We start from the raw sequence: 13,396 nt of genomic DNA, 5'->3' as shown, positions 1-13,396 counted from the left end.
TGTAGGGAGGGAAGCGCGGCAGCACAGCTCGCCCCGATGGCTGCGGAGCGGCTGGAGAGCAGCTGTGTCTGGCCTTGCTCCAGCGTCAGGGCGGCTGCTGTTCAGTAAAACTAAGGCCCGAGTGCCAGCAGTTCAGTTAACAGAAGGAGGGGAAAGGAAAGCCTGGCAGGACCGCAGGCAGTGTGCCACCCGACCCTGCTGCCAGGCACAGACATCCTCCCCGCGCCTGTCCGAACGGGACGTTGCACTGGGCTTTCTCCAGCCCTGTACAGAAGTGGTCCAGGCCCATTCATCTCCTCCCTCTGCTCTGTTCCGTAGCGAAAGATGCCCTTCGGCATCCCATGTGAAAGTCATTCCCGTGGCCGCCTCCCGACCACGCGGAGCAGGGCGCATGCGAGCCGGGGCCGCCGGAGCCGTGGAGCTGCTGCACCGCCCCTGCTGCTGCGGAGCTGCTTGCAGCCCCTGCACGCAGCTGTCAGTCCCAGGGCTGCTCTTGGCTAACTCTGCAACCATCTCATGAGGACATCTCCATTTAAACCCAGTCAAGGCAGCAGAGGACCTGCCAGGCATTTCCCACGTCTGCCCACAGAAGCAGTGCTAAGGAGGTGGGCAGGACAGCTTAGCAACAGGCCACTTGTTGGAGAGCAAGGCGAGATAAGCCCCCTTCACCCTTGCTGTGGCGGAGGAACAGCGAGTCACCAGCACACGTACTGACTCATAAACTCCCAGCACCTTCGAGTGCTGGCCCAGCTCTCCGGGAGATGGGACATGCCAGACCGTGCCTGCCTCAATGGAGCTGAAGGCCAAACAGTGCATGGCGTTGGGTATTTTCTGCCCTGTGTAACATGCCTGCTTCACAGCTACTGCTGCCTGGCCAGGGTCAGGCCAAAGCTGCAAGAGGCTGAGAAGCAAATCTGTGTTTCCTCCCCATAAGGTCACTGTGTCCTCCCTTGGCTGGAGCAGGCAGGAGCTGTCAGGCTGGAGTGTGCCTGGGGAGCGTGGCCAGTGGTGTTTAGCTCTCTGGGTGCCTGTGTGGGTCACGAGTTGCAGTGGAAGGAGAATGTGATATCAAAAAAGGGGACAGAAGCAGCGAGCCAAGGGAAAGGTCTTTTGATGTGCCTGTCACTTGCCCAGTCTGAAGTCTGGCCTTTGCAGAGATGCGTAAGCAGGAAGGTAACATGCGTTTAACTCCCTGTCTCCTCTCAGTCCCCTCCATACAGCTCTGGTAGCTATGACTCCATCAAAACGGAAGTCAGTGGCTGCCCTGAAGACTTGACTGTCGGCAGGGCTCCTACAGCTGATGAAGATGATGATGATCATGATGACCACGAAGATAACGATAAGATAAATGACTCTGAAGGGATGGACCCGGAGAGGCTAAAGGCCTTTAATGTAAGGACAGACCCTGGAGTGGAGAGGGTACGGCAAGCCCACCTTTTTCCCGTTTCTATACTCTCACCGTCTGTCTTTTTCTTCATAGATGTTTGTGCGCCTTTTTGTGGATGAGAATCTGGATCGAATGGTTCCCATCTCCAAGCAGCCCAAAGAGAAAATCCAGGCCATCATTGAGTCTTGCAGCCGACAGTTCCCCGAGTTCCAGGAGCGGGCTCGCAAACGCATTCGCACTTACCTCAAATCCTGCCGCCGCATGAAGAAGAATGGCATGGAGATGGTGAGCCGTTTCCCCGCCTCCCATGCATTTCTCATCCCCCTCCTCACTTGCAGGTGCTCCTGGCAGTGCACAGGGCTGGTTGTGCTGCTTCTAAGCTTGTGTTGACCCAAGGGATCACCAAACCTTCTGCACACTGTGCACATGCTATCAGGCTCCTGTTACAGACTGGTAATGCAAGGGAAGGAGAAGGGTTTTACATTTCTTGCCCTTTCAGTACACATGCTATGAAGACACGAAAGTGTTCCGTGCCCATGAGGTGCTCTTGGCAAACGCTTGCTTTGAATTAACTTTGAGTGTCTGAGAGAAGAAACAAGTCACCATGGTGATGGGTCCCTAAAAGTGTTTATGTGGTTATGTCTTCATAGACCAGGCCCACACCTCCTCACCTGACCTCAGCCATGGCAGAGAACATCCTGGCAGCTGCCTGCGAAAGCGAAACACGGAAAGCAGCCAAGCGAATGCGGCTGGAGATCTATCAGACATCCCAGGTACGATGCTTCCAATGCTTTGCACACCAGGCACAGGGATATGTTCTCATGCCTGAGTAGGAAGCAGGAGGTAAGCCAGAGATAACAGAGCAGGACAGCAGTTAATTCTATCAGGTCACTGGCTTACTGAAAACCATTGCTGCAAGCTTCATCTCGCCCTGGGTGGGAAGTGAGACACTGGGCAAAGCACACACATCACGGGCAGTGACATGGCAGCAGGAGGACAGAGCACATGTGACAAAGCGTGCAAGCAGCCAGGGAGAGGAGGCAGCACGCAATGTGCGTGGTGGTGGGGACTCAGTAAACAGGCTTCAGACTGAAGGGAGAGATGTGAGACAGTGGCCAAGCTATAGTTAACCTCTGGAGGGACTGTGGCAGTTGGAGATGAACAAGAGAGATGCTTTAATTTCTAACAGCAGGAGAGAGTAGTAGGGGAAAATGGTACAAGCTTGTGGCAAATTGGCAAAATATTTTTAATAGCCTTCCTAAAAAGTCACAGGGCTACTGAGCAGGCCCACTGAGCAAGCATCTAGGACTTTCAGAGTACATTGGCTGGGACATGAACACTGGCTTGTACTGTGGGCCAGCAAGAGACCAGCAGGTCTTGTGCCTTCTGCTGGAAGCAGATGGAAGGTCAGGCTGCTCGCTGCAGTAAGTCTGTTTGGTTCCCTTGTGTAGGATGAACCGATTGCTCTAGACAAGCAGCACTCCAGAGACTCCACGGCCATCACCCACTCCTCCTATTCACTGCCAGCTTCATCTTACTCGCAAGATCCAGTCTACATCAATGGAAGTTTGAACTACAGCTACCGTGGCTACGGGTCCCTGGGCGGCAGCCTGCAGCCACCCACTTCACTCCAGACAGGGAACCACAGTAACGGTAAGCGGCACGCTCTTCTAGGAGTAAAGCAGCGTTACGGGGGCCAACCTGCTTCAACCTGCATCCTCCTGCCCTGTTCCACGTGGAACTGTCTCTGTGCTGAACTTCGCTGCGGGCTGGGAGTCGCTGGCTCTCCTGGCATCCCTGCTGCGCTGTGTCCGAGCAGCCAGGCTTCTCCAAGCTGGCTGACAGAGGCAAAGCTGGGGCTGTTCCCACAGCTCGGACTAAGATCTTTTACTGCAGGCACCTCTGCGCAGAAGTTGCTCCAAAAGTCCCTCTTCCTTTGCGGCTGGTGGAGGCCTCTGCTCAGCTATTCAACTTACCTTATTAGCAAGCAGCTAGTTGTTGAACTGAACTTAGAAGGGAGGCATAGGTGGAACTAGTGGAGGAAAGGAGTGTCACTTAAAAAAAAAAAAAAAGCAAATCCATACCACCTATTAATTATTAACACGAGCAGGCGCCTATCACTACCCTGATCTTGTTGCTGGTATGACCCATTCCTTCCCCCAGCCTCCATCAGCTGCTCTTTGGGACGGGGCTGCGCCCATGGCACGGGCAGCTCCTGCCACAGCGTGGGAGGGCGGCGAGGGGCTCCAGGCCACATGGAGAGGTGGCCAGGAAAGCAGGGCTGATGCTACAGGGTTAGAAAGCCGTAAGAGAAAGCAGGCAAGCCTTGTGGAGCCAGTTTAATTTCATAATAAATGAGTAAATGACCAGAACCTAGTAGCCTGGGTCAGAACAGGCACTGAGGGAAATACCGTGGTACCTGGTGACTCCTTGACACTCAGCTTAAAGATGTGTGGGATCGAGAAAAAGGTCTGGGCTCTCCAGCCACCTCAGCCAGTCCTTCAGCAGACTCATTTGCTTTGCCTTGCTCCTGTGTGTGCTGTGCACTCCTCCAGCTTCTTTCCCCTGCCCTTGGCCCTCCCTCCCCGACTGGGGTAAGGATTTGAAAGGATGTGATTTCCGGAGTCCTGAAAGATGCCCGTCTGGGATTAACTCTTATCATCCCTTCCTAATGCCTCTTAACCCTGAATAAAGATCCCACCCTAGTCTCCAGCTGCTGAGACCTAATCCTTGCAGCTACAGCGGAGGCAGCTAGGGTTTCTCCTCAGCCCAGCGCATGCACTCGAGGCCCCTGTGTGCTCCCAGTGACCCTCCTCTCTCCAGGCACAAACATCCAGAGTGCCATTTCCTTGACGTGAGACAGCAAACAGATGCAGATACATCTCGGCGCAGTTCCAGTTAGAGCATGCCCCAGAATAAGCAAACAGGCCCTGGTTATAGCACACAATAGGGGCACACAGCAGCAAACTTGCTTCTTTCTAATGGGTTTTAAACCTCTCCTTCCCATTTTTTTTTCCCCTCTGCCTGAGCTCTTTCCCTGTCCTTTAAAGGTAAGAGCAAACCACCATGGCACAGGAAAGGAATGCTGCAAGGAACTGCATCTTTTCCTCACTCCGTAAGCATAAAGCCTGCAAGAATTTGTTGCTCAGAAGTGTATCTTCTCCTGCCATCCCCCACCTAAGGCAATTCTTGCTCAAACTCACTTCCCTATTCTCCTAGCTCCTTCCTCCTTAGTAAGCTGTGAGGGTAACAGAAAGCTCGGTTTACTGCGGCCTTTTCTGTCCAGTAAAATTGCTTTCATATTACAGCCACCTCCCCTTCCCCAGAGCTCGCTCTCGCTCTCCTCCGGACTTATTATTACACCCGTTTGAAAGAGCTCTGCTTTTTCCATTTCTCCCTCATCATTTGCTGCTTTAACATTACCTTTTTCTTTTTTTTTTTTTTTTTTGAATCCTTTCTGCCCCAGGTTGATTGCACTCCCCTCCCTGCCACTGCTTAGCAGTGAGACCCACCTGGTCTCAGGGTGTCACATAACTGTCCTGTGCTGTGTCTTTCTGCGTGTCCACCACTGTCTCGGGCCGCACAGCAAGGGCTCAGCTCTCCTGACCCTCTCTCCAGCATCACCGACGGCTCCTTTGGCCTGTAAAGCTCCAGGTCACAACCGTGGGATTAGCTCAGTGGCTTTTCTCTTTACGTACTGGCTGCCAGTTTTGCTTACATCCTCTCCCCAACGAGTATCACATTTCTAATACACATTTTTCCTCTTCTCTCTTCACTTCTAGCTGATGGTATGGTTCTCATACCTTGTTTGGCCTCTCTCACTTAGTCCAACACAAAGATAAATGTAGTTTTTCTCCTTGCCTTTACCTGAATGTGTCATTCTTCAAGCTGTGTACATCTAAACCCCCTCTACCCCTGAAATCTGCCATCTGATCAAATGTTATATTGGTAATTCCTTAAGATTTAATATTCACTGAAGTGCAGAGCACTTGGTAGCTCCTACCAAGAGTAGGCTGTATACATATGCATGTGCACATATATCTGCAGACAAATGGAGCAGTGATTTAAAATGTTTCCTGGGTCTTGAAGAACTCAAACTTGCAAAAAGGTCACAAAATTAAAAATCTGTAGCGTGCACAGCAGGTTCTATAAGCTGAGGATGACACTACTGCATTACTCCACAGAAAAACAGAAGTACAGCTGTAACTAGATGTTCACATACTGTAGAATCAGAGCAGAGAAGTTCTTAAGCAAGAGAGGTATCCTTATCCATCAAGCAAATCATAACTTTTGCAGTATCATTTCATTTATGGAGTAAGACACAAAAATGTAAAACCCAGCAAGAACACTTAGACCCCCCCCACCAAAAAAAAAAAAAAAAAAAAAAAGGTGCGGCTCAGCACTTATCTTTCAGGTAAGCTCATGGGTGACATCTTAGAGCCTGCTCAGGTCACCTTCCTTCCCTTTCAGCGCAGCCTACCCAGCAGGTAGGGCAACTGTTGAAAATTTCCTCTTGGCCAGTGTGCCTGGGCACAAACGCGAGGTAGTTAACCGACAACATCGGGAAACACACCCCAAGCAGGATGTCACTTGTCATATGCAGAAGAAAAAACAAAAACTGGAAGACATTTCCTTCTGTCTTTCAGTACTTGAGTCACTTTGAACGGTGACATTCCAGGGAGGCAGCTGAGCAGTGCAGGTTTCGATCCACACCACCTTCACAAACCCTCCCTTTTGCTTGTTGTCTGAGCTAACTTCTGCAGGAGCTGGAGGCTTTTCATGTTATTTAGGGCCCATAACTTAAACTGCAGATGACCTTCCTCCAGGTGTAAAGGTCTGGATAAAGGTGTGGCCCAGGAGCAGCAACTGCTGCTAAAATCTCATTTTATCTGGACTGACACAAGCACAGCTGCTCTTCCTGAACTTCACTCTCGCTTTCCATTCGCAGGTCCTACTGATCTCAGCATGAAAGGGGGGGCCTCCAGCACAGCCCCGTCTAACAGCACCAGCAGGGGCATGCAGGCTGCTCAGCTGAGTCCCACGGAGATCAGTGCAGTGCGGCAGCTGATTGCTGGCTACCGAGAGTCTGCAGCTTTCCTTCTTCGATCTGCAGATGAACTGGAAAACCTCATTTTACAGCAGAACTGACTCCTCACATCTGCATTGCTCCTCTGTCGGAAGACAATTTATACCTGCTAGAAAGAGGCTCCCAGTGGTGTCCTGCTCAGGAACACCATCGTCCTCCCATGAAGCAGCGGGTACATGTAGTTTTAGAAGGTGGAATCCAAAAGACCTGTTTTCTTTTACACTCCAAGCACCTGGGACTTCAGGCACAAAGACACGTTTTTTGAACCATACCAACACATGTGCGTCTAGCTGACCAGAAGCCAAACCTGCAGCTTGGAAGGATGTGGGACTTTCAAGGGCAGAAGGGAGCCTGGGGAGGTTTGGGGCTGCAGATGTATTTAGAATAACCTTTGTGGACCCAAATGTTAGAATCCCATCCCCAGATAATTTTCAAGTCTTAGGTGAGCTGAATCACATATTTATTGAGAAACGGACCCTCCTCTCCCCTTAGTAATTTATTTTTCTGAAAATGGATTCTTTTGAGTTTGTACAGATTGCCAGTTTTTTGTCCGTCTGATCAGAAGGAATTTATTCCTGTGAAATAACACATTCCATATCACTACACTACTAATTTCCAGGCAGCTATGCCTGTTTCTCTGGGGGGCCCTTGTCCCACAGGGTGCAAGCTTGCCATCTAACCCTAGTACTTCTAGGCTGCTCAGCCTCCAGTAAGTATAGGTGGAAGCTGAACGATGAAGAAAGTGTCCTGTTTAGACCTGTGTTCTAAGCAGTCCTGTAGCAGCAGCAATGGGGTCTAAATCTCCTGCAGAGACTCAGCAAGCTCAGCAGACCTCCAGCTAGAAGAACGTCTCGCGCTCATTTAAGTCATTGCAGATAAAGAAGGAAGGAAACATCTGAGAAACACTGTCGTGCGTTCACCATCTGTATTCTACCTCACACTCCATTGTGGGCTTTTTCCAGGACTCCTGAGCTGGTTCCGTGTGACTATTAAGGGTAGCAGACAAGTGGATAACACTGAGGAGGCTGAAACTAAACCAGCAGATCAGCAGCTGACCAAGCTCCGCTGCCTTCCCGCTGCGGGCTGCTGCTGCTGGCCGGCAGCTCGCTGTGACCGCAGCTGTGTCCGACCGCTCAGCAAGGAAAGCTGTTTTCCCAAGTCTGCGTGAAACCAACACTGGGGGTAGCAACAAGAGAATAAACCATTTAGAAACCATGCATGGGTATAATAAAGGCTAGTGCAGACTCTCTGCGTGAAAAGCAGGCTCAATTCAGCAAGGAGCTCTCTCCTTTCCAGAAGACAGAGACAGGCAACATTCAGCAGCAAAACTGACAAAAGTTCTCCGGGGCTCAGGATTCTCCCCCTTCTTCCCTGGTAACAGTCCTGGAACAAGCCCACAATTCCCAAAGTGTGGAAAAAAAGTAGTCTGATTACCATTCTGCCCAGTTACCAACCCCCTCCCCCAGTAATGCACTTCATTTTGCTCAGTGCAATACCTACTACCAGTGCTGCTAAAACCAGGGACTTAGCTCAGGCATTAAGATGCTGAACAGAGCTGAGCAATGCAACGTGGTCTGTAGCCATATAGAGCAGCAGAGAACTGCTGTCGGAGAATGCGAATTCATCCTGCTTCCTCCCGTCTCAGTGCTGGCGTAGATCCTCCTTGCTCTCCTCTGGGGCACAAATTGTCATCACAAGATAAATTTGATAAATATAAAACCGTATTTGCTCATCTTAAATGTAGGTAGTTTCTCTTTTTGAAGCCAGCAGGGATTTTTTAGGCCAGCTTGAGCCTGATGAAAAAAGTTTCTGCTCTGCGGAGGGCCAACACCATACTCACACATAAAACAGCCGTGCTCATACACAGGTTTGAGTTGTTACAGGTAGCTGAGGCTGGTCTCCAGCCAGGAGTGAACTCGAGCTGGTTATTCAGTAGCCTTTATAACCAACTATGTTCCAAACACACTGGAAGAGAAACAAAATCCTTACCCCATTCTTAGTTTTAGAACAGAAAAAGCCACTGGCTTTTTAGAACAGACTTGCCTGGCCCAGCACCAGAAGGGATTAACTACTGCATTGACTGTTTTCCTCAAACCTTAAAGTTTTCCCAGTTGTTGAAAAAAGGGGACGTAATTCCTGCCCCTTGGCGCAGTGTGTCCCTGCAGAGATGAGATGGTGGTTTGTTAAATCTGAGTTAATGCTGGAGTAAGGAGCATCGTGATTGTTCAGAAACGTCTCTAGGATACCCGGACTTTATCCTGTCTGGCCACATTACATGAGAGTGGGGCTGGTATCTAGACCAGGACATCAAAAACCAGCCACACACGAGCCAGGTTTCAGACTCATGCTTTCCCCAGCACTTCACAAGCCTGCTTGGTTTGTCCACTGCATCCTCCCATACTTGGAATTTATGTAAATATTTATTTTTGTGTGAATACCATGAAGTAACAAACCTTTTACAAAATTTGTAACCATGGCCATTTGTGAAAGTCTTAACGTTAGAGCAAGAGAGGCAGAGACAATCGCTGTCCCGGAATTCTCTCCAGGATCCTGTAACGGAGTTGTTGCCTCTGCTCCCCATGAGAGGCCATCAAGAACAGTTAGCCATAAGTTTGCCATCCATTTAACTCAAAAAGAGGTTACCCAGGGGCTTACAAACAGATCAACATCGGCTGCAGTTTATTTAGTTTTATTTATACAGGTTTTAGCTGTCTTCACCAGATCACCTTTGAACTTGTCTTAGCCCGTGTCGAAGTCGAGCAGCTCTTGCGCCTGTGTAGCCTGCTGGTAGAGCACAGCCGAGACCCACGGCTGCGTGCGAAGGATATGGAAGTCTACTCTGTTGTAACAACTGAGGTTCATAACTTGCAGCTGAACGGTACCGACTCAGATTTCCAAAGCCCTGGTGACAGCCGCGTCTGTGACAAGCCATGAAACTACTGGTGTTGACTCCGTATTGCGGTCAGGGACCCCCCCGCGAGCGGCAGCTTTATCGTTCCTTCGGGGCGAGCTCCGTAGGACGTCTGCGCGCTCTTTACCTGATCCGCGCGCGCTTGCGGCTCTTCTGTGCTCCCAGACCGTTTCACAGGCACGTTCCTGCGTTCTCACTAGACGTTGAAGGGTCAGGAGCCTAGTCTAGGTTCTCAGCAAGGAGGAAGGAGCAGGAGCAGAATACACCGGTTTCCAGATTTTCCGAGAGGTGAAAGGAGAATGCTGGGTTAGCAAATGGTCTGGATGTTCTTTGTTTTGTTTAAGAACAGCTAATCGGTGATTGAGATTTTTTTTTAAAACAAAAACAAAAACCACAACCATCCTGCCCGGATGTTCAGTTCCCATGACAGTGTTTCAGCATGGGAAAGCGTTCCCGGGATTCCAAGCAGATGTAACTCGTACCTCCCCGATCTAAAGGGCCACTTTCTCCCAGAAGTGGCCATCGGATTTAGTACCAGTTCATTAAAAAAAAAAAAAAATTAAAAAAAAATGCTGCTTTGAACTCAGAGGGTTAATATACTTTTGATTTGTAATTTTTTGTAAAACTTTTTACAAGGTAGCATAGTATTTCACCAGAATACCAACTACAATCCGTCCATGGTCTGATTTTTATATAATTTAGTGGTGCTTTAGAAACTTTTGTTTGGTTGTTTCAGAGCTGTACAGCTCCGTTCTTCGCCTGTATCTACCTAAGACCAATGTGAACCTTTGTATTTTTGCTCCTAATTTTGGACTCAGTGAAAGTGTACTGTTTACATGTACAGAACTCCCAGCCCCTGTGTGTTCTGCAAGACCTGCTGTTGAAGAGGAAGATGCACCTCACCCAGTCGTCTGCTTAGCAAAGCCACAGATTCACTCACTCTAGCGTTGATCCACATACCTACCTTAAGGAAGACCCCACAAAACTGAAACACAAAAAGCAATTTTGTTTTTTGCACATGCTACTATATTTTTTCCAGTAGTCAGTTTAAGAATTGGCTGCAGTTCAAGATAAGGATTAGTCTGAAGCTAAGTTAACTAAATAACCAGAACTCCAAACAGAGACAGAATAGTGCAGTGCTGCCATTTCACCGTCTTCCTCCTGACATCGGAGGCACAAAGGTGAAAGCTGCTCAGCTCAGTTTAGGATTCAAACGATGGGGAAGAGCAATCAAGCCAGCTAGGGGCTTGCGAGGAAGCAGGGAGGGGGAAACACTCATCCAGCATAATTGGAAACATACTTTAACTAACATGGTTAAATCGCCCAAGATGTTAATTTCAGATTAAAACGGTAGGAGAGCTTTCCCTCGGGAGACGGGGGGCTCTGAAATGAAGCAGAAGACAGCTCTTTGGAAAGTCAGTGCTTTCCAGAGGGCTCAGATAGAAAGCATATGGCACTTAATCCAGCTTTTAAGGTGACACTTTATTGCTTAATCAATTGATTCATTTTGAAATGATATTTTTGCAGATAGGCACCTATGCAACTTAATGTGGCTCTTAAGCAGATGAGCACTTCCTCCTCAACGAGCTTGATAAGAGTTATTTGTGTTATATACTGTGGATTTTTCCAGTAAATGTGGCTTAATATTTTAATTCTTAGAATGTGTGTCTATTATATATGTGATGCAACTTAATTCTGTTCTGTTTGTGGAATGATTAGCACAGGCCAACTCCCTGTTCCCTCACTTAACAAAGACCAATGAGCTGTTAATCAAGCTGTTATCTCCATGGTATTACTTGCTAAATGCACTGATTTCATAAGTATGTGGAATCCTTTTTTTTTCCTTTGAATCTGTATATCATATATAAGACTGAATCTACTTAATAAACACTGTATAACAAAAAGGGCTTTTTCCTCCAGTATCAGACAGCCGGGGTGCTGATAGCTCCCGCTTCCGAGGCGCTTTCCATCCACTGCACCTTGCGCCATCACCAGCTTGCAATTGCTCACTGGAGCACAGATGCAACCCAGCCCCAGCATGCGCAGTGTGCAAGAGGTCAGTGCGATTTGCCACCAAAGCAGATTCTAAATTTAGGTCTTAAAGGAGAAAAAAAAAAAAGAAAAAAAAAAGGCAAAACAATGTCATTCCATAATTTTGAAGCAAGCTGTGCTTTCCATTCCTTAACAGACAGCTACAGTTACTATAGATAGCAGCATTAGCGCTCGTTAAGTGGGGCTAGTCACAAATTTTATGCTTAACTTATATTTTGACAAAATTGATTAATTTTGTGAAATGTCTGTTTTTTGTGGAAAAAAAAGAGTTTTCATTGAAGTTTGTGGAAAGTTCTCCCTCTCCTCATGGAAAATACTGATTTTTCGTATCAGCTTTATTCACTAAGTATAATAAATCTTTGCATCCATAAAATGTTGCTCTCAAAGTACCATGTAGATAAAACCCTCCTGATTTACATCAGTGATTGCATGCGAGTCAGGAGGACCAAGGAAAGACAAATCAAATCAATTAAAAACTTTCCAGGAAAGAGTACGCTTACATTTGTATAAACATACCTGCGATGCAGAACAGACAAGGCTTTCCCAAAGATTTGCTGCCGAGTCCTTGAAAGAGGGTAATCAAGAGAACGCACTCCTCCGCCTAACGTTTGTGCTCGTAAATAGTCACCCAGGACAGGGCATCCTAAAATGCTCCTCGTGGAACAGAGCGAATACAGGCGCACCTGCGTGTGCACACAGAGGTAACATTAGGATTCCGTAATATACACAAGTAAAGCATGTTGCAGTGTGTTTTCATAACACAGTCAGGTTTCAGTAACGTTAAATCTCCGCGTGAGGTTTGCTCCCAACTCGTGAGCTGAACAAGCGAGACGCTGCTACGAGCCCCGGGGTTAGGAGCCGTCGGCCAGCGCTGCGCAAGCGTTCCTGGCACCTGCAGAAACACCCGTCCTTCCGCAGCAGCTCCGCACCCGCAAGCGCCTTGGCTCGGCTGCAGATTTCCCAGCCGTCCACAGCCCGATCCACGGCCGCGCCGAAGCGCTGCAAGCCGAACGCAAACAGCAGGCACGAGATGGTCTTTTTGAGAGAGAAAATCTGTTATTTAGCAGATAAATACCACAGAGAAAAGGCTGTTTATAGTCTGTGTGAAATTCTGACAGTAACATGGTTTTACTTTCAAAACTTCCAGGCTCCTGTCTTCTAGATGTAATTAATCCTGACATCATCATTCTCCACACCAATAAAAAATGATTGACTCCAGTTATCTAGCTATTTTAAAATCCTACTTAAGTAAAGTCTACTAATTTTTTGCATTATTTATTTTTAGCTAATTTAAATTATCTGGATGTCTTTAACCACACCTGTTTTTGTAGACAAAATCACCTAGACTCAAGAGAACATCAGAGAACTACAAAAAACACAAAAGCACTTTTTCTTCCTAAAAAGCTACTGTCAACAGCCGCTGGCCCGGCCCACGGCTGGCCCGGCAGCACGCGCGCTCAGCAACTGCGAAGCGGAGTTCAGAAGATGCCCGAGGTCGAAGGGTTTCTGACAAGTTCAACTGCTGCCACTGGAAGGCTGCAGCTAGGACTGATGTTTATGTATAGATAAATCTTGACTCCTAACGTAAGACTAATTCAGATTTTTAAACCATAAACCTTTTCCCATGCTTGGAAAAGAACTTTCTTTTGTGCTCAAATGCAGCAACACTCAGCTTTTACTCCCTTTTTTCTTCTTCTTTTTATTTTTTTTTTTTAAGCAAGCAGACCAAAGAACCCAGGCTTCACTACCACTACGCTAGTGCACACAAATAACTGGAATTAATGGCATACAGGAATTATAAGAACAGGGTAGCACTACTGCTATTTTGTAATACTAGATTACTATTAACCGTAGCGCTGTAGAATACAAGGAAGTTATATAACATATCACGGTAGTCAGCGCCCCAAGGAATCCTACTGCCCAATTCACGGGATCACCGGCTGCCTTGGGGAAGATCCGT

The 13,396-nt window shown here is 48.0% G+C and overlaps 1 protein-coding gene across 2 annotated transcripts in view; it reads left to right on the top strand.

The window, feature by feature from the left end:
- The window catches only part of NOL4L (nucleolar protein 4 like), a 31,074-nt gene extending 18,875 nt beyond the window's left edge, over positions 1 to 12,199 (top strand). For both annotated transcript variants that reach the window (XM_062588929.1, XM_062588930.1), the window contains exons 4-8: positions 1,207 to 1,392; positions 1,481 to 1,672; positions 2,038 to 2,160; positions 2,839 to 3,040; positions 6,336 to 12,199. In XM_062588929.1, the coding sequence (XP_062444913.1) occupies positions 1,207 to 1,392; positions 1,481 to 1,672; positions 2,038 to 2,160; positions 2,839 to 3,040; positions 6,336 to 6,535 (903 nt within the window). In that variant the 3' untranslated portion in view covers positions 6,536 to 12,199. The remainder of the gene's footprint in view (positions 1 to 1,206; positions 1,393 to 1,480; positions 1,673 to 2,037; positions 2,161 to 2,838; positions 3,041 to 6,335) is intronic.
- The last annotated feature ends 1,197 nt before the right edge of the window (positions 12,200 to 13,396 follow it).

The sequence above is a fragment of the Rhea pennata genome, chromosome 16 (genome assembly GCF_028389875.1).
Source record: "Rhea pennata isolate bPtePen1 chromosome 16, bPtePen1.pri, whole genome shotgun sequence".
Classification (NCBI taxonomy): Eukaryota; Metazoa; Chordata; class Aves; order Rheiformes; family Rheidae; genus Rhea; species Rhea pennata.
The sequence above is the reverse complement of the archived record's forward strand: the minus strand, read 5'-3'. Positions and strand labels throughout refer to the sequence as shown.